General features: G+C 45.3%; 1 protein-coding gene across 3 annotated transcripts in view; it reads right to left on the bottom strand.

Moving 5' to 3' along the window:
- CACNA2D3 (calcium voltage-gated channel auxiliary subunit alpha2delta 3) overlaps positions 1 to 21,613 on the bottom strand; it is a 1,120,348-nt gene that overhangs the window by 810,125 nt on the left and 288,610 nt on the right. For all 3 annotated transcript variants that reach the window (XM_088478672.1, XM_088478674.1, XM_088478673.1), the window contains exon 4: positions 13,587 to 13,703. In XM_088478672.1, coding sequence (XP_088334798.1) covers positions 13,587 to 13,703 — 117 coding nt within the window. The remainder of the gene's footprint in view (positions 1 to 13,586; positions 13,704 to 21,613) is intronic.

A 21,613-nucleotide genomic window follows, 5' to 3' on the forward strand; every position in this document is an offset into this window, starting at 1 on the left:
CACCATCAGTACTCAAACCACACCAGCTCTAAAAGCCACATTACCTGATCACAAAGCCGCACCTCCGGTTCCTAAGCTGCACCACCAGCTCTCAAGCCACACTGGCTCTTTAAGCTACATCACCTGCTCACAAATCCGCACTTCCGGCTCTCAAGCTGCATCACTGGCTCTCAAGCTGCACCACTGGCTCTCAAGCCACACCACCGGCTCTCAAGCCATACCGACTCTCAAAGCCGAATCCCCAACTCTCAAGCAGCATCACCGACTCTCAAGCTGCACCACCGGCTCTCGAGCCACATTAGGGCCATCCGTAGCTTGAGTTCTAGCGGGTTTACATGAGTGTGCCTAGGAAAACGTAACACACTGTCGCAGGTCCATGGACATGACATTTAGCTAGCAAGGTGCCTGAAACGGCACTCTGCAGCCACAACCACTGCTGAAGTTCCAAGGATGCTCAGGGTACACACTTTGCAGTGTGCAGAGCCACTCAGATCATCCGGGCAGCTCTCCACTTTGAACTGCCAGAAGCCCAGCCCCCTAACATAATGTCATATCTTCAGGGGGCCGGGGTGGGCAAGGGTACACAATATTTTTTTCTTTAGACCTACTTATAAAAATGACAACAAAACTCCACTTATGTCCATTCCCACCAATACTGTGTTCCAATCTTCTACCATTGTCAGGTAGCAGGAGGGTGGGATTATGGGCTACTTAAAGTGCTATTGCTTTTTTGCTTCAGAGTTAGGTTAAGGAGATGGCTGTGATATGAAGCTGATCAGGTTCATTCTCCCATGACACTACCCACTTATGATATTCTCTACCAAGTACTCTCTGAAAACGAATCTCTTTACTGGATCTTACCCTGCTGCAGGAGGGGTGGGGGGTGGGGGTTATTGCACTGATTCACTTATTGAGAATAGATGGTCTTCCTAATTGTTTTTGGACTGGTTTGAACAATTGAAATAAATTTGTTGTAATCACTGAGCAAACAGACCTGTGGCCAATTTATCCATGCATATGTTAAGCTGCGTATGCACTTGCCGATTAAAAAGAGCGATTGAATGATTACGACATTAATCGTGCATAAATCGGGCAGTATAATGACGGAAACGACCAGCAATGCGCGCTCCCGCTGGTCATTTCCGACATCAATCGATAACGACAGATTGCCCATGTTCAGAGATGAGGGAGGGTGCCTGCATTGAACAACATATCGTTCAGTGTAGGCACTATAGGGGATGAAGAACAACCGTACGATTACAATGTTGTAATCGTATTGTCGTTACCCCATCGGCAAGTGGATATGCACCTTTAAGCCAAACAGGACAGACAATCTGCATGTACTAGACATGAGGAAAACAATGATACGTCTTAGTTCACCAGTCAGTATGGTTACTGGGCAACAAGAATCTTGCTACTGACAAATTATAAACAAATGACATTTAAATATTTATGCTGGCCATACACTAGCGCCATTTCATGCCGATAGCACGATTTTAGACGCCTCTTACGATGCATTGTGTGCAAATCGTGCAGTATTTAGGTAGGAATACGATCCGATGCGCGCCCCCGCTGCTCTTATATCATATCTTATGACCAGACGTGCAGCCCATATTATCCGTCGTAATCGTATGCAGATCGTGCCGTGTATTTGCGCATGTGATGCATCGTGCGTCCGACCGTCTGAGCGGCGTCATTTGAGTGACATTTTTCTGTACACGTCCAAGCTCCACTTACAGCGGCATGGTGAGCGGAGGGGAGCAGCAGACACGATTGTGTGGCGATTGGACAGCATGTTGCTATGTATATTTGCTGCACTAGCCTCACTAGTCACAGAGCACACAGAAGTGCGCATTGCTAAAATGGCTGCCGTTTTTTATACCCCCCAGTGAAGCCCAGCCCTCTATTTAAATTAAGGCCATATCATGTTTTTAGTGAGGCACACGATCGATCGTATCACAACCCATCGTACAGGGGCAAATTATCGTACGTGAGATCTTATGCACATTGTGTGTCAAAAAGCACCAAATCGTGCGGCCAGGGCTGCCGGGGAGTTCAAGGGAAATCGTATGATGAATCGCATCTCATGCTGGTCGTACTAGTGTATGGCCAGCATTAGTTTTAGGGTCACAAATAAGCCACCTTGGTTGAAAACTAGCATAGGAATTTCTAGGTTCTGGTAAGACACAAGGCTGGAAGTAGGCAGGGCAGGATTAACAGCCTCACAGGATAAACATTACAGTATTATGGGATTTTTCTTAACTCTTAGGGGTATATTTACTAAAGTGCAGGGCACGTGCCCCGCTCGCCCTGCCCTATTTACGCCACTGCACGTCACCTGAAGGGATCGCAGTGCTTGTGGCCAGGTATAGTGAACCTCAAGCTCTGCGTTCGCGTTTTCATGCACTTCCAGGAGATGACGTGCGCAAGTGGGTGTCTTATGAATGGCTGGTGGGCATCATCATACACAAAGTGATCGCACACCAAGACATCGTGGGCATGCTAATGCCTTGCCGTGCGATCGCCTGCCTTGCTGGACGTGCGCTGGATTTGCATACACTGGGAGCGAGCGGCCGCATCATGCGAGCGGCTCTGAATCAGGCCCTTAATGAGGATATATTGGTGGCATAGTATTTTAATAGCTTTATATACAATTATTTTCTTCAACACCTTAAAGTTTAAGGTGTTGAAGAAAATAATTGTATATAAAGCTATTAAAAGGCTTAAACGCTGTTTGTGTTTTATCAATAAGGAATAACTAGCCTACATGTGATATAATTCATTTTCCATTTCACATAAAAAGAACCTCAGTTTCCCATTTCAGGAATGTCATCTGTTTGTTATGCAAATTATTAATGATCAAACGTGTAATGAAGAACAATAAAAGATATTTGATACTGTGTAGCAATTTCATAATCCATCAGCTCAGTGCTGTGAGTCAGATAAGAGGTTATATCAGTAACACGTTGGCAATACCATAACCTTAGAGCATTCCTTTGGCAAGTTTTGTCTTCTTTCAAGAGCTAAAGAAGAACAAATGATTAGTCTGTTTTTACACTTGTGACCAGAAATGTAGAAAATGTTATACACTGTATATTTGCAACAAAATGTTTAATGTTTCTTATTTGATTCAAATTCATACTAATGTACCGTATCTGTAATATGGTAAGTGAGATATTGCAGAAACAAAGAGGAGAACGACTGTAAGCAGATATTGATAAAATTGTATTACATGTACATTAGCACAGTACAGGAAATACATCAGTGTAACTACCAAAAAAGTACCTGCTCTAGAAAGGAGTAACTTACTTTCTGGTAAGTGCCCGTTATCTCAGATATTCAGAGACACTGTATTAATACAGAAAAAATACAGACTGTATTAAAAATAAAAAGAACACAGACATTCAGTTATTTACTTACCACTGTGCACTCCAGTTTATTTATTACCTTCTCTGCATTCATCCGTCCTATGTCTGTTACTCTCTGTTCCCACTCCTCTATCACATAAAGCAATACACATACAAAATATGCCCAAACCCTAACAGGTCCCATGCCCGCTCTCACCTTCTTGAAGGTGCCATGCCAAACCCAATCATTTGCTTGTGGTAACACAATCTCAATAAGCATTCCACCTCTTTTATGAATGGCTATAGGGTAGTCCAAGAGAGGATTAATACATAAGAATCAGTGCGAGGGGGCTTATCTTTGAACATACCATTAAATATTACACATTACATTATGTCCCACAGCTGTTTATATTAGAACCACAACACATTATGTTGAACACCAAAGGTTCCCATTCCCTAAAACAAAAACTAGCAGTGGCAAAACTGAATTATGGAAATAATCTGATGTGGAAATTTAAGGCTGAGATACTGCTATTTAGGGATGACTTATGGGGCATTATTACTACAGTCAGACCAGAGGTAAATAACCAAAAATGGAAAAAAAGAGGTAGTTGAAGACCAGTTAATTCCCAGAAAATATGAGTCTACTGCACAGGGCATTACAGAATCTGCATGAAAGATCCAGTCTAAACTGAAAGCTGTGTCTATTTTATTTTTTTTACGAAGGAAACTATACCAAATTAGACATGGCAAAGTAAAGGACATGCAGGAGCATATCAATTGGATGATGCAGATAGTAGCATAACTCTGATCAATGAGGAAGGACATAAAGTGTAACCATAAACTTCTTTACAGTGTGCCTGACACATACAGTGTTGTAATAAATGCCCTTGAAACAAAGTCTTGATTAACACTGGGGGGGAGGGGGATGTAATATTCTGTGAGATACAGGCATCAGCATGATTCTGGCGGGTTTGTCCGTTGTTTTAAAGAGGCAATAACTTTAAAGGCAAAACAAGGTTGGTTATGTACTTTAAAATATTGGGCATGCTCGCCAGAATCATGCTTGCATCTGGCAGAATATAACATTTCCCCGTAGATGTTGTGAAAACCAGGCTTCTAGATGAACACCAGTGTAGAAAGAAACTCACAAAGGGCAACTTGGAAGGTGACATTGGAAACTGCAGTTCTAAAGTCAGACAATAAGGCAATAATAAGACAATAAGAACATGCTTTTGAAGCAAGAAACATGAGACTTGAATAAAGATTGCTCAATATGGAAATCAGAACATAGAATATTTCCAAAGGGGTCCAAACAGCAAGTTAGAACCACACTCACTGACTCACGCACAAATCAATGATGGACATTTAAAGCAACAGAAGATCATATGTCAGTCCTATTGCTGGTTCTCAGATTTGGGAGCTACAAGTCACATGTCAACAGATAGAAACCTCTTCACAGCAATCAACACGTATCATATATATCTTGCAGATTGAAGAAGTTTCATTGTTGAGAGAATTGAGCAGAGTTTGCTTATGTGTTCCAACACAAATGGGAACAATCTGGCAGTATCAGTACAAGATGTGATGTAAGTAGTTTGAAAGGAGGACTATTGTCTGTAAGGAACTCACGATAAATTCCAAGACGACAAATTATTATCCTGATTGGAAGAACAGTGATAGCCATAGCCAAAGCAAATGAATACCTGTATCGCCCCCACCCTCACCCCCAGTGCCAAAAGATGCCCTCCCTATTACTCCCCCTCCCTTGTATCATAGCACTGCCCCCTCACCTTATTGCAGAGTGCAGCAGAATGTGGGGCAGGAGGGACAGATCATTTGTCCCCCCTACTGCAGCTGATCTCACATGCAGAGATCAGCATATTTGTGTTTTGATGAGCGAGACGGGGGACACTACGTTCCCCTCCTAAATTAGTTTAGGCACATGCACCCCAGAGTGCCTTATCTCAGGAAATCTGGGTCGCAGCTTTGGGAGTGATGTCGGCCGTCACAGACTGCAATATCACGCCCAAGGGTCTGGTGCAGAGGAGATCTGTTCTGCACATGCGCAGAATGGTTTTCCTCCATACAAATGGGGGTAGCAGTGGGGCGGTACTAACGCATGGGATACAGCCTGGTCAGGTAAAGCACTCCTGGCTGCGGTTGCATCCCATGCGTCAGTGCCGGGCAAGTGGTTAAAGCCAGAAGAGCAATAATTCTTAAAATAAGTAAGTGTAGACCACTCAATCTCATACTGTACATAGCTGTGTGGTCCTATGAAATGAAGCATACTAAGATATATAGTGACTTTTGCAGATAACTATGGAAGATATATAGTCACTCATCTTATGAGGAACAAAGATGAAGTATTGGACAAATAATAGAACTTGGTACTGCAAAATCCACTCACATGTTGAAGTGAGAATAAACGTGAATTTACAGGATGTAAAACAGAGAACTTCTTAAGCACAATACAACATAGAGCATCAAAAGGCAGATCTGTCTATACCAGAGCAAAATGGGGTAGCTGAAATTAAGAACAGAACCTTGACTGATATGATGAGAAGCATACTAATAGACTCCAGATTTCCTAAAAACTACTGGGCTATATATATATAACATGATTGGACACACCAAATCACATGACCATGTATTATTTTATATTGCTACTGCGCACCACCCAGCATAACATTTGAACTACTTCTGTTACAAAGGGTAAACAGTCAGGAAGCTGGCGGTCGAAATGCTGACCGCCGGCTTCCCGACTGTCAAATCCAGGCATGGGACTAATGATAGGCGTTGAAATTGCGATGCCTATCTTTATCCACCTGATGAAATCCCGACGCCCGGCTCACCAAACTAAGGTAAGCCTGGCGTCAGGAGCAGACAGCCGCTGGGAGGGGGAAGGTTAGATTTAGGGGCTCCATGGAGGACTTAAGGTTAGACATCCCCCCGGGAGGGTTAGGGTTAGGCTAGGGGAAGGGGGAGTTAGGCACCCCCGGGGGGAGGTTAGGGTTAGGCACTAGGGGGGGAAGTTAGGGTTAGGCACCACTAAGGGAGGGTTAGGGTTGGGAGGGAGAAGGTTAGGGATAGTATAGTTACTTACCTTGTCGGGATCTTCACTCTTCTGTCTTCAGGCGTCGGTAATACATCCGCCGGGCTCACGTCCGGCAGTATGTCATACCGATTTCGTCACAAAGCCATAGCAGTATCACTCCACAACTGTAAAAATATTCCAAGAGTGGTATATCTATTACATAATTATACGGGTGACTGATTCATGCACACAGCCAAAGATTCAAAAGGAAATAAATTATTTTTATCATATATATATATATATATATATATATATATATATTTATATATATAAAAGAAACAAGTGCCTTCTGGTATAATAATACAGAATTTAGCGGTGATAAAAGGTTATTAGTATGAGTACCAAATCTAATAGTAGACAGGCACATCAAAACAACGTCTTTTAGGGGCTCAGGATAGGCCCTCAATGACTCCTTGGGCACCTTTTAGGCTATGGTGGACTAATCCATTATTGCATAGTTCCCATGTGGAAACAAAAGAGATTGGCTCCCATGGTATAGTATTTAACAATTTAGAATACACCAAACACAGAATAAAAAACGAAGGAGATTCTTACACGAGTAAAACCAAAGTTTTGGAGAGTTTTCCAGTGAAATGCCTCAAAGCGTTTCATCATTTAAGCTATGTCAGCTGGACTTCATCAGGAGGATATATAATCCATATTGGGTTGGCACACACACAACAACATAAGGTTCAGCTGCCTCCAGTGAAACCCCTTTAGAATTTAAATAATTATAACTAGGGGTGAGCGGGTTCGGATTTCTGAAATCCGAACCCCCCCGAGCCCCCCCGATCCGAGTCCGATCCGAGTCAGGCTCGACTTTTCCCGCCTGACTCGGATTCTGAAATCGAGGCAAAACGTCATCTTCCCGCCTTCCGAGTCTCGCGGGTTTTGGATCCTATATAAGGTACCCACGTCGGCGCCATTTTCTCACTCGGCTGTGGACAGTGAAGAGGGAGGGTGGGAGTTAGGGCTGTGTAGTGTAGTGTAGTGTAGTGCTGCTGTTGTCCACTACTTCAAAGTCCATAGGGGCTGGCTGTGTTGTGCTGTGCTGCTGTTGTTAATAGGGGCTGTGTCCACTACTTCAAAGTCCATAGGGGCTGGCTGGACTGTGTTGTGCAGTCAGTTCTCCATAGGGGCTGTGTCCACTCCAAAGTCCTGTGCAGTGTCCCAGTCCTAAAGAGGTGCTGTAGTGTTGTCCAGGGGGTGCTCTGTCCATCAGGGGTGCTCCCCCCAAGTGCTAAAAATATAATATATTTTCTGTGTTTGTGAATTGTGTGCGCAGTAGCCGCACGTGCATCAACAAAGTAGTGCCAAGCGTGCGCCTGTGTCATAAGTAAAGGGCCGGCTGGCTTGACCGTTAAAGGGTGCTGTAACCCCCGAAAGTACACTCCAGTCCAAACCAAAAAAAAATTATTTTCTGTGTTTGTGAATTGTGTGCGCAGTAGCCGCACGTGCATCAACAAAGTAGTGCCAAGCGTGCGCCTGTGTCATAAGTAAAGGGCCGGCTGGCTTGACCGTTAAGGGTGCTGTAACCCCCGAAAGTACACTCCAGTCCAAACCAAAAAAAAAATTATTTTCTGTGTTTGTGAATTGTGTGCGCAGTAGCCGCACGTGCATCAACAAAGTAGTGCCAAGCGTGCGCCTGTGTCATAAGTAAAGGGCCGGCTGGCTTGACCGTTAAGGGTGCTGTAACCCCCGAAAGTACACTCCAGTCCAAACCAAAAAAAAAATTATTTTCTGTGTTTGTGAATTGTGTGCGCAGTAGCCGCACGTGCATCAACAAAGTAGTGCCAAGCGTGCGCCTGTGTCATAAGTAAAGGGCCGGCTGGCTTGACCGTTAAGGGTGCTGTAACCCCCGAAAGTACACTCCAGTCCAAACCAAAAAAAAAATTATTTTCTGTGTTTGTGAATTGTGTGCGCAGTAGCCGCACGTGCATCAACAAAGTAGTGCCAAGCGTGCGCCTGTGTCATAAGTAAAGGGCCGGCTGGCTTGACCGTTAAGGGTGCTGTAACCCCCGAAAGTACACTCCAGTCCAAACCAAAAAAAAAATTATTTTCTGTGTTTGTGAATTGTGTGCGCAGTAGCCGCACGTGCATCAACAAAGTAGTGCCAAGCGTGCGCCTGTGTCATAAGTAAAGGGCCCGCTGGCTTGACCGTTAAAGGGTGCTGTAACCCCCAAAGTACACTCCAGTCCAAACCAAAAAAAAAATTATTTTCTGTGTTTGTGAATTGTGTGCGCAGTAGCCGCATGTGCATCAACAAAGTAGTGCCAAGCGTGCGCCTGTGTCATAAGTAAAGGGCCGGCTGGCTTGACCGTTAAAGGGTGCTGTAACCCCCAAAGTACACTCCAGTCCAAACCAAAAAAAAATTTATTTTCTGTGTTTGTGAATTGTGTGCGCAGTAGCCGCACGTGCATCAACAAAGTAGTGCCAAGCGTGCGCCTGTGTCATAAGTAAAGGGCCGGCTGGCTTGACCGTTAAAGGGTGCTGTAACCCCCGAAAGTACACTCCAGTCCAAACCAAAAAAAAAATTATTTTCTGTGTTTGTGAATTGTGTGCGCAGTAGCCGCACGTGCATCAACAAAGTAGTGCCAAGCGTGCGCCTGTGTCATAAGTAAAGGGCCGGCTGGCTTGACCGTTAAAGGGTGCTGTAACCCCCGAAAGTACACTCCAGTCCAAACCAAAAAAAAAAATATTTTCTGTGTTTGTGAATTGTGTGCGCAGTAGCCGCACGTGCATCAACAAAGTAGTGCCAAGCGTGCGCCTGTGTCATAAGTAAAGGGCCGGCTGGCTTGACCGTTAAAGGGTGCTGTAACCCCCAAAGTACACTCCAGTCCAAACCGAAAAAAAATTATTTTCTGTGTTTGTGAATTGTGTGCGCAGTAGCCGCACGTGCATCAACAAAGTAGTGCCAAGTGTGCGCCTGTGTCATAAGTAAAGGGCCGGCTGGCTTGACCGTTAAAGGGTGCTGTAACCCCCGAAAGTACACTCCAGTCCAAACCAAAAAAAAAATTATTTTCTGTGTTTGTGAATTGTGTGCGCAGTAGCCGCACGTGCATCAACAAAGTAGTGCCAAGTGTGCGCCTGTGTCATAAGTAAAGGGCCGGCTGGCTTGACCGTTAAAGGGTGCTGTAACCCCCGAAAGTACACTCCAGTCCAAACCAAAAAAAAAATTATTTTCTGTGTTTGTGAATTGTGTGCGCAGTAGCCGCACGTGCATCAACAAAGTAGTGCCAAGCGTGCGCCTGTGTCATAAGTAAAGGGCCGGCTGGCTTGACCGTTAAAGGGTTCTGTAACCCCCAAAGTACACTCCAAACCAAAAAAATATATATTTTCTGTGTTTGTGACTTGTGTGCACTGTGGCTGCACGTGCATCAACAAAGGAGCAGCGCCAAGCGTGCGCCTGTGTCCCATAAGTAAAGAGCTGGCTGGCTCATTTCTTAAAGGGTGGTGTAACCCACAAAGTGCACTACTCTCCAGCAAAAATAAAAAAATATTTTCTGTGTTTGTGTGCGCTTTAGCCGCACGTATATATATCAATATAACATAAATGGAGGACCAAACTTTCTCTGATAAAAATAAAATAGGGAAAGATCAAGAACCACTTCCTACTAGTGCTGTTGCTGCTGCTGGGAGTTGTTCATCATCCCAGAGAGGAAGTAGGAACATCACTACTTTTACTAAACAATTGACCCTCCAACAGTCCCTAGCGATGAGGATGAAGTACGACAGCAGTCATCCTGAAGCAAAACGTATAACTGAGGCCTTGACTGCTATGTTGGTGTTAGACGTGCGTCCGGTATCCGACATTAGTGCAGTGGGATTTAGACAATTGATGGAGGTAGTGTGTCCTCGGTTCCAAATCCCGTCTAGATTCCACCTGCATCCTCAAAGCAGCAGCGACAAGCGTGCGTCTGTCTGTTAAAGGGTGGTGACACCCTCAAAGTGTGCTACACAAACAATTAAAATATTGTTCTTTTTTTTTCTGTCTTTGTGAAATGTGTGGGCTGTAGCCGCACCTGCATCCTTAAAGCAGCAGCGACAAGCGTGCGTCTGTCTGTTAAAGGGTGGTGACACCCTCAAAGTGTGCTCCACAAACAATTAAAATATTGTTCTTTTTTTTTCTGTCTTTGTGAATTGTGTGGGCTGTAGCCGCACTTGCATCCTCAAAGCAGCAGCGACAAGCGTGCGTCTGTCTGTTAAAGGGTGTTGTAACTCTCAAAGTGCTCCAAAAAATCAAAATTTTTTTTTTAATGTGTTTGTGACTTGTGTGCGATGTAGCCACACTTGCATCCTCAAAGCAGCAGCGACAAGCGTGCGTCTGTCTGTTAAAGGGTGGTGACACCCTCAAAGTGTGCTACACAAACAATAAAAATATTCTTCTTCTTTTTTCTGTCTTTGTGAATTGTGTGGGCTGTAGCCGCACCTGCATCCTTAAAGCAGCAGCGACAAGCGTGCGTCTGTCTGTTAAATGGTGGTGTAACTCACGAAGTGCTCCAAAAAATAAAAAACTATTTTTTTAATGTGTTTGTGACTTGTGTGCGATGTAGCCGCACTTGCATCCTCAAAGCAGCAGCGACAAGCGTGCGTCTGTCTGTTAAAGGGTGGTGACACCCTCAAAGTGTGCTCCACAAACAATTAAAATATTGTTCTTTTTTTTTCTGTCTTTGTGAATTGTGTGGGCTGTAGCCGCACTTGCATCCTCAAAGCAGCAGCGACAAGCGTGCGTCTGTCTGTTAAAGGGTGGTGACACCCTCAAAGTGTGCTACACAAACAATAAAAATATTCTTCTTCTTTTTTCTGTCTTTGTGAATTGTGTGGGCTGTAGCCGCACCTGCATCCTTAAAGCAGCAGCGACAAGCGTGCGTCTGTCTGTTAAAGGGTGGTGTAACTCACGAAGTGCTCCAAAAAATAAAAAACTATTTTTTTAATGTGTTTGTGACTTGTGTGCGATGTAGCCGCACTTGCATCCTCAAAGCAGCAGCGACAAGCGTGCGTCTGTCTGTTAAAGGGTGGTGACACCCTCAAAGTGTGCTACACAAACAATAAAAATATTCTTCTTTTTTCTGTCTTTGTGAATTGTGTGGGCTGTAGCCGCACCTGCATCCTTAAAGCAGCAGCGACAAGCGTGCGTCTGTCTGTTAAAGGGTGGTGACACCCTCAAAGTGTGCTACACAAACAATTAAAATATTGTTCTTTTTTCTGTCTTTGTGAATTGTGTGGGCTGTAGCCGCACCTGCATCCTTAAAGCAGCTGCGACAAGCGTGCGTCTGTCTGTTAAAGGGTGGTGACACCCTCAAAGTGTGCTACACAAACAATTAAAATATTGTTCTTTTTTTTTCGGTCTTTGTGAAATGTGTGGGCTGTAGCCGCACCTGCATCCTTAAAGCAGCAGCGACAAGTGTGCGTCTGTCTGTTAAAGGGTGGTGACACCCTCAAAGTGTGCTACACAAAGAATAAAAATATTCTTCTTCTTTTTTCTGTCTTTGTGAATTGTGTGGGCTGTAGCCGCACTTGCATCCTCAAAGCAGCAGCGACAAGCGTGCGTCTGTCTGTTAGAGGGTGGTGTAACCCTCAAAGTGTGCTCCACAAACAATAAAAATATTCTTTTTTTTTTTCTGTCTTTGTGAATTGTGTGGGCTGTAGCCGCACTTGAATCCTCAAAGCAGCAGCGACAAGCGTGCGTCTGTCTGTTAAAGGATTACATCGGTGACAGCATCCAAGTAGGCATGTCAGACAGTCCGTACCTGTACTGGCAGGAAAAAGAAGCAATTTGGAGGTCCCTGTACAAACTGGCTCTATTTTACCTGAGTTGCCCCCCCTCCAGTGTGTACTCCGAAAGAGTGTTTAGTGCAGCCGGGAACCTTGTTAGCGAAAGGCGTAGGAGGTTGCTTCCACAAAATGTGGAGAAGATGATGTTCATAAAATGAATGATCAACTCTTCCAGGGAGACCAGCCTCCAGAACGTACAGAGGGACCTGTGGTTCCAGCAGGGACGAATTAATACTCTGTGAGGATGAGGATGTACATAACACTGAAGAGGGTGAGGAATCTGTGGATGAGGAGGATGAGGACGACTTCTTGCCTCCGTAGAGCCAGTTTGTGCAGGGACAGATTAATTGCCAGCTTGTTTTGTGGGGGCCCAAACGAACCAATCATTTCAGCCACAGTTGTGTGGCAGACCCTGGCGCTGAAATGATTGCTTTGTTAAAGTGTGCATGTCCTGTTTATACAACATAAGGGTGGGTGGGAGGGCCCAAGGACAATTCCATCTTGCACCTCTTTTTTTTCTTTGCATTATGTACAGTTTGGGGCCTAGTTTTTCAATGCCATCCTGTCTGCCACTGCAGTTTCACGCCTAGATGGGTCACGTGTTTGTGCCGCCCACTCGTGTCGCTTAGCATAGTCATCCAGCTACCTCGGTGCAACCTTTTGGACATAAAAACACTATTGTGAGGTGTGAGGTATTCAGAATAGACTGGAAATGAGTGGAAATTAAGGTTATTGAGGTTAATAATAGCATAGGAGCAGAAAAACCTACAAATTCTGTGATTTTAGCTGTTTTTATGCTTTTTTTCAAAAAAATACAGATCCAAAACACAAAACCCAGAACCCAAAACACGGAAGGGTGGTTTTGGCAAAACCAATCCAGATCCAAAACACGAAGAAAGATCCAGATCCAAAACCAAAACACAAAACACGAAAAGTGGCCGGTGCACACCCCTAATTATAACCCACGTAAGAATAATAGAGTGCACTCACCAGGGTCTTTTCCAAACAGAGTTTAGTTTTTCACAGTAGTGTTACATCACAGTGCAGTTGACGCTTCGACAAAAGACTGGCCTTCCTCAGGAGTGAGACTACACAAAACAGTGGTTTGCTGATCCCTGTTTGGTGTGGCCAGTCTTTGGCTGAAACTTCAACTGTACTGTGATGTAATACTACCGTGAAAACATAAACTCTGTTTGGAAAACACCCTGGTGAGTGCACTCATATAGACCCTAATCTGACACTGTATCTGCAAGTTGGAGCTGGAAGAATGGAAGAATCTGGCTGATCCCTTTGTGCCTTGTCCTCAGATACCAACAATAAGCACAATTGTTGTAAGCATTTTAGTAGACAGTTTAAAAGGTACTAACCCGCACTGCCTCAGCCTTTTTGTGGAACATCTCCTCCATGTCCTTTGCAAGTTTTTTAACAAGCTGAAGACCGTCTATTTCTTCTATGGAGACTTCCTTCTCAAACTCTTTGTATTTCTGTGGAAACAAAGCATCATTTTTATTTTTAAGGCATTTGTGTTGCACATGTACGTCACACGACATGCTGCAATTATAATAGAAGACGTAATAACTGATCTCTATAGCTGCTATTATTACTAATGAACATTTTACTGATGAATGTCTCCTCACGGTGAAAGAAAGAGACCCTGGGTTATTATGTATATTGCAATGATTACAGTGGTCTGCGTCATTTATGAGGCTATGTTTTTTTAGGTGATCTTTTATATTTAGTGGATGGTGAATTCAAAAATATAACTCATTTTGCTCAGTTTTTTTTTTCTCTCAAGTTTAAAAATGTTCATATTTAAAAAATATATATATATCATAGTTTGGCAATTATAATGTTTATTGTTTCAAAGCAGACTTACATTCGCATAATTTATACAGTATATATATAAAATGGGACACAAATACAGTTAATCTGGAAGAAAGGACATTTTCAAAGACTTCCGTGTGTGTTTTGCACCTGGAACATCTGTCTTGTGGCACCAGCAATAGTCCATAGGAATATTCACATCCTGACAATGTTCTTCCTGCTCCTCGAGATTAGCATATTGCTACGGGGATAACTGGCAACTCTGTACAGGGAGGAGGGGGGGGGGAATTAAGGTGTTCCGGTATATCGCCGCACGCTGCTCCAGGTAGTCTGACTTGAACTCTCTGAGTGAACTTTTTACAAAATTAATAGAAAGTGCAAGAATCACCCAAACAGGTTTTGCTACATCTGTGGTCTAGTCACCATGTCCGGCAGTCAAAAATCACTCCTTTTGTGAGGAAAATGTAGCACTGTTGCTCTGTGGCTGCTCCAGGTGTGGGGCTGCCCGCAGTCCAAATAGGGGAGCCACCAACTGCCAGTGAGTCCCAACCAGAGCCAGGTATAGACCTCATGGGGTCCTAGGCTAGATACCAGTCTGCGACCCCCCTCCCTTAAACAATCCTGTGCATATAATACAGTAGGTTTTGCTGGAGCAAGATACACACATCATATTATATACACACATCTCTCTCTCTCTACGGTATGCATTTCGGGAAGCCGGCGACCTAATCCCGACGGCCAGCTTCCCGACTGTCATATCCCAGCAAGGCTCTAAAGAGAGGCGGCGATATGCCGATGCCTGTCATCAGACATACGCGGGAGCCCGACACCCGGTGTCCCGATCAGATGGACGCCGGGCGCCGAGCGTGGATAGCCGCGGGGGGGGGAGGGTTAGGTTTAGGGTTCCCGGGGGGGACTTAGGGCTAGACACCCCCCTGGGAGGTTAAGTTTAGGCTAGGGGAAGGGGGGGTGAGCGTTAGGCACCCCCGGGGGGGACTTAGGGATAGGCACCCCCCGGGGTTTAGGCAGCGGGGAAGAGGGGGTTAGGTTTAGGCACTTAGAGGGGGGATTAGGGTTAGGCACTGGGGGAGAGGTTAGGGTTAGGCACCACTAAGGGTGGGTTAGGGTGTAGAAATAGGTTAGTATATACTTACCTTTGACGATCGGGATTCCTCCTCTGCCGGGATGCCGTTGTCGGGATTCCAACCGCTGGGCATGGGTCCGGCGGTAAATCATACCGATTCCCTCTCTACATATACACTAATATTATTTGTGTATGTTGCTTCAGTGACACCTACTGTAATATATGCACAATTATTACAGTAGGTATTGTTAATAGATCACATTATATATTGTATATATTTATATATACATGGGACATGGGGACAAAGAGGGAGATAGGAGGAAATGGGGAAAGTATGGCAAGACTGGAAAAAATGGGGACGGGCAGAGGGAGATGGGAGGAAATGGGATAGACAGAGGGGACGGCAGGAAAAGGGGGATGGAATGAAAAGGGGAAGAACATTGTGAGACAGAAGGAAATAATCATATATATACACATAGTATTACACACATACAGTAAATACAAGGTTGCCGACTTTCTGGCTGCCCCTTCCAGGAGGGAGCAGCCAGATCGGCAGGGCAGGGGGGCATGGTCGTGGCCTGAAAGATTACGGTCATTTATGGGTGGGCAGGGGCAGGGACACTCGATTTCATCAATTTGGCCCCGCCCCTGCTACACAATCCCGATATTACAGGCATTGTGAACCAGAGATCAGGGCCAAAATTACGAGATTCAGCGTGAATCGCGTCACCAGTCCCCTCCACGGCGGAGGTTTCACAGGTAATTGCGGGGGGGGGGGGGGGGCGGCGTCCGCCGGGAGGCTTGCCTGCCTTTCCGGGGGGCCGAGAGCGGTACCCGATTTTCAAGAGGCTCCCGGCCGAATCGGGAGGGTAGGCATGTATAAGTAAATAACAGGTAGAGAGCTTTGTTATTTAACTCTATAAGATTTTTTTTTCAGTTAAACTCACCCAGAGTGCCATCTCTCTGTCTGTGCTGGGTCATGTTGCTGTCATAGGCAAAAGACCAGTGTCCAGCATAATCACCCGATGGAGCTCACTTGGGGGGGTGATATCAGTCAGGGGAGTGCAAGTTTCCTGGGGGGGGAGTTAATAGCCATAGCAGCGTAGGCTGCCGGCTGGGGAAGTTGTGCATGCTGCTGGGGGGAGCTAGTTACACTGCAGGGGGGTTCTGCAATCACTGCGATTATGAGGGGGGGTGCACTGGCTATAGCTGCGGGGGAGGTTGGTTGGGACTGGCCTACCTACATCAGCAATTGCTCCTGGGGGGAACTGGCTACACTGCCAGGGGGCGGCGGCGGTAGCTGCTGCTATCACTATGATTAGGGGGGAAGGTTGGCTCAGAGCAGCACGGCTGCCTATAAGCACATGCTGTGGGTAGGGGGCTGGCTACACTGCGGGGGGAGGGGAATGGATGAGCCTGGCTGCACTCGCTGTGACTGCAGCAGCTCACACTGCAGTGTACACATCACGGGGGCAGAGCTGATTGAGGTGAGGAGCAGGAAATGGAGCCGCGCTGCAGTGCTGCTGTTGCTGCTATATTGTCTGTGTGTCTAGCAGCAGTTCAACACGATGCAGCAGGTTCTCCCCAGGGATGGAGTCCGGGGGTCCTGGTCCCCTAGGGGCTCAGTAGGCCCTAGGTGGACGCCTAGGTTGCCTAATGGTAAATCCGGCCCTGGTCCCAACCATCTATGTTTGGCTCCCCTATTGAATCTTGGAATGTGCTGAGGCCCCCACCATTTCATATATATATTGTACATTTCTTGCGAATGTAAAGTCTACTTTGAAACAATAAACATTATAATTTTCAAACAATTATATAATTTATTTATGAAATATGAACTTTTTAAACTAAGCTAAATGAGTTATATTGTTGAATTTATCATCCACTAAATATAAAAGATCACCTATGAAAACCGTGACCTCAGGAAAAAAATAAATGAAAACGCAAACCAGTGTTATTTACTTTTTAGTCTGTTTTCTTGGAAGTGGCAGTAACAGATTCCACACCTGTACTCTACTAAAAAAAAAGCTGCATGTTGGTGGTAAGAACTAAAATACACCTATAGATGTGTCCTTATACATTATTTCTTTAGTCGCGCCAAATAGCCCCTCTCTGTATTACCGGTCCCATGCAAATTGGCTGCGACGACCATCTTTCTTGCTGAAAATATGCATCTAACTTGCATAAATGAAACATATGGGAGTGACAAAAACTGCACTGCTAGATTAAACTCATCCATTTGATGTGCGACATTTGTACATCTGTGAGAGTCTGAATCTGTGTAAAAAGTGCACCGTTGCGAACGGCTGTGGCTTTTCCTCATGCCAAGTTCCGTTGTGATAAATCTGGAACTTTGTATGTGTGTAAAACCAATTCCTGCCCTGCTAATGTTGCAGCCCAGCGTCTCCAGTACACTATGGACCTCGTTCAGAGTCTCTCGCTAGCGCTGTGCGCTCGCAAGCGGCCCGATGGTTTGCGTACGTGCATGCGCATGCTTCGTTGTGCGCGTGCGCAAACTACTTTCCGCAATCGCAGGCCACTCGCTCACCCACCAAAAACAGCCCATTGCAATGAGTGACAGGAGAGGCCGTTTGTGGGTGGTAACAGGGGCAGGTCACTAATAACGGGGGAGTGGAGGTGCGAACGCAGGCGTGCCTGAGTGTTTCAACGCCGTTTTAGAGGCGTGCATAATTAACACGCAAAGTCATAGTACACGTCACATGCCTGTTTTTTACATTGAAGTCCTTGCAGTGCTTGCGACAGGGTAAGGCAACCACAGGCGCTGAGATCGCTTCCGATTGTCCTCGATGTACCAATGTTTTAATACACTTCCTGGAGATGACGTGTGCTAGTGGGCGGCTCTGCCTGTGCGATTGGGCATACGCTGGCCGCTCGCTAAGACATGGTGGGCGTGCTTATGCCTTGGCGAGCAATCGCTTCCCGTGGCGTCACTTTGACAAATTTGCATACGCTGGGGGCGAGCGATCGCATCTAGCGAGAGACTCTGAATGAGGTCCTATGAGCGGCTTTTCACTGAATCTGCAATGCATGTAAAAGTCAAAATTTTAAGAAAACTACAGTACTCTGCATGTCTACGTCACTTTGGTGGGTCACACTGTTTGGTGTATATACACTAAGGGGTTTATGTAATAGTGTGCGACTTGTAGCCACTGCGGGGATTCATGTGAGTCTTCCCGTATTTTTAAAGCGGCAATTATTTTAGAAGCACAACCAAGCTGGATTTGACTTTAAAATGATTGCCGCTTTAAAAATACGGAAAGACTCGCAGAAGTTCCCACAGTGACTGCAGCTTGCAACCTATTACATAAGCCCCTCGGTGTATGAGGAGGATACATCTTTTACCAATACTACTACTATATGAGAATGTTGATTAAATATGTATTTGTTTGCATAGATCACTATAGTTTCATTTTAGGAGTCTGCACAGTGGAGCTACAGTAAACTGCATCTGAATTTCATATCACAAAAATAAATCAAATGTTGAACACACTATCCATTTATTTAGTAATCACTTCCAGATACTGTAAAATTACCTGAATAATGCATTTTGCTAAAGGCTTGGGAGAGGATATAAAAATGTATTTTTTTTCTTTTTTTGCAGCATTTTAACAGTTAAAATTGTGGGTTCTGCAACTCCTTATCAGTTGCAGAACACCCAGCAGGGCCAGATTAACAATGGGGCGGATGGAGCTACAGCTCCAGGCCTCCACATAAAAATAGGCCCATTGTCATGACAACATGATGTTGACTGGCCATCTGCGCTCCACACAGTCGGCCATAAATCATAAGTATAAAAATTGTATTTCTATTTACCTCACAAAATTAAGCATTTTTTTATTTTACATAGTTAGGGAGACATTGGGTCTGAGAGTATAGGGGTGTACACGCCGACATGGCACTGGTCACACCTCCTCTCTTCTCATAATAGGCCCTAAATCCGGCCCAGACACCTAGTATCTAGCAAGTGTACAGTATGTGCACAGTGTAAATATCTTCCACATCATTTCTTCACCTAAAGATAACTATATTCAGCCACACACCTGTCTTACCTATAGCTCACCTGTACTCCATCAATGTTAACTTCCCATGTAAAGGGCTTCTACCTGCATCTGTCTGACCTTGATGTGAGAGAAACTGAGCAACAGATTGTGGACGACCTAAAGGCATTAACCAGGTAGAGGCCAAGTAGGACACGCAACCGTATCTCATCCATGCAATCAGCGGTACATTTAATGAAATGAAACAGGTGGTTCTAAAGTGATAGGTCTTTGGGTCCAAATGTAATAGTTTCAGTGTTGCAGGCAACAGCAAAGTTTTGGTGAATTAGCCACTAGATGTAAAGAGGTGATTTTTTAAAAGGCAAAACCAACCGGAATGCACTGTATATGAGGTTTACAACGTTTCCCTGATTATTGCTGCATTAGCTGTCGGCTCTTTAGGTATATAAATTAGGGGTGAGCGGGTTCGGATTTCTGAAATCCGAACCCCCCCGATCCGAGGCAGATCCGAGTCAGGCTCGACTTTTCCCGCCTGACTCGGATCTGAAATCGAGGCAAAACGTCATCATCCCGCCTTCCGAGTCTCGCGGGTTTTGGATCCTATATAAGGTACCCGCGTCGGCGCCATTTTCTCACTCGGCTGTGGACAGTGAAGAGGGAGGGTGGGAGTTAGGGCTGGCTGGGCTGTGTAGTGTAGTGTAGTGCAGAGTAGTGTTGTGCTGTGCTGCGCTGTGCTGCTGTTGTCCACTACTTCAAAGTCCATAGGGGCTGGCTGTGTTGTGCTGTGCTGCTGTTGTTAATAGGGGCTGTGTCCACTACTTCAAAGTCCATAGGGGCTGGCTGGACTGTGTTGTGCAGTCAGTTGTCCATAGGGGCTGTGTCCACTCCAAAGTCCTGTGCAGTGTCCCAGTCCTAAAGGGGTGCTGTAGTGTTGTCCAGGGGGTGCTCTGTCCATCAGGGGTGCACCCCCCAAGTGCTAAAAAAATTATATTTTTTGTGTGTTTGTGAATTGTGTGCGCAGTAGCCGCACGTGCATCAACAAAGTAGTGCCAAGCGTGCGCCTGTGTCATAAGTAAAGGGCCGGCTGGCTTGACCGTTAAAGGGTGCTGTAACCCCCAAAGTACACTCCAGTCCAAACCAAAAAAAAAATTATTTTCTGTGTTTGTGAATTGTGTGCGCAGTAGCCGCACGTGCATCAACAAAGTAGTGCCAAGCGTGCGCCTGTGTAGTAAGTAAAGGGCCGGCTGGCTTGACCGTTAAAGGGTGCTGTAACCCCCAAAGTACACTCCAAACCAAATAACAAAATATTTTTTCTGTGTTTGTGAATTGTGTGCGCAGTAGCCGCACGTGCATCAACAAAGTAGTGCCAAGCGTGCGCCTGTGGCATAAGTAAAGGGCCGGCTGGCTTGACCGTTAAAGGGTGCTGTAACCCCCAAAGTATACTCCAAACCAAATAACAAAATATTTTCTGTGTTTGTGAATTGTGTGCGCAGTAGCCGCACGTGCATCAACAAAGGAGCAGCGCCAAGCGTGCGCCTGTGTCCCATAAGTAAAGAGCCGGCTGGCTCATTTCTTAAAGGGTGGTGTAACCCACAAAGTGCACTACTCTCCAGCAAAAATAAAAAAATATTTTCTGTGTTTAGCCGCACGAATATATCAAATCGATATAACATAAATGGAGGACAAAAACCTTCTCCGATAAAAATAAAATAGAGAAAGATCAAGAACCACTTCCTCCTAGTGCTGAAGCTGCTGCCACTAGTCATGACATAGACGATAACATGCCATCAACGTCGTCTGCCAAGGCCGATGCCCAATGTCATAGTAGAGGGCACATACAATCCCAAATGACAAAGTTCAGGAAAATGACCTTGAAAAAAACATTTAAATCATCTGAAGAGAAACGTAAACTTGCCAATATGCCATTTACGACACGGAGTGGCAAGGAATGGCTAAGGTCTTTCCCTATGTTCATGACTAGTGGTTCAGCTTCACATGACGGTGGAAGCCCTCCTCCCACTAAAAAAATTAAAAGAGTTAAGCTGGCAAAAGCACAGCGAAGAACTGTGCTTTCTAAGGAGATATCACAAATCCCCAAGGAGAGTCCAAGTGTGGTGGTGGTTGTGATGCCTGACCTTCCCAGCACTGGACGGGAAGAGGTGGCTCTTTCCACCATTTGCACACCCCCTGCAAGTGCTGAAAGGAGCACCCACAGTCCACTTGCTGATATGCAAATTGAAGATGTCACCGTTGAAGTACAACAGGATGAGGATACTGGTGTAGCTGGCGCTGAGGAGGAAGTTGGCGAGGAGGATTCTGATGGTGATGTGGTTTGTTTAAATCAGGCTCCGGGGGAGACAGTTGTTGTCCGTGGGATGAAAAAGCCCATCATGGTCATGCCTGGGCAGAAGACCAAACATTCCACCTCTTTGGTCTGGCAATATTTCTATCGAAATCCGGACAACAA

Source organism: Taudactylus pleione, unplaced genomic scaffold (assembly GCF_031769625.1).
Source record: "Taudactylus pleione unplaced genomic scaffold, aTauple2 ptg000217l, whole genome shotgun sequence".
Taxonomy (NCBI): Eukaryota; Metazoa; Chordata; class Amphibia; order Anura; family Myobatrachidae; genus Taudactylus; species Taudactylus pleione.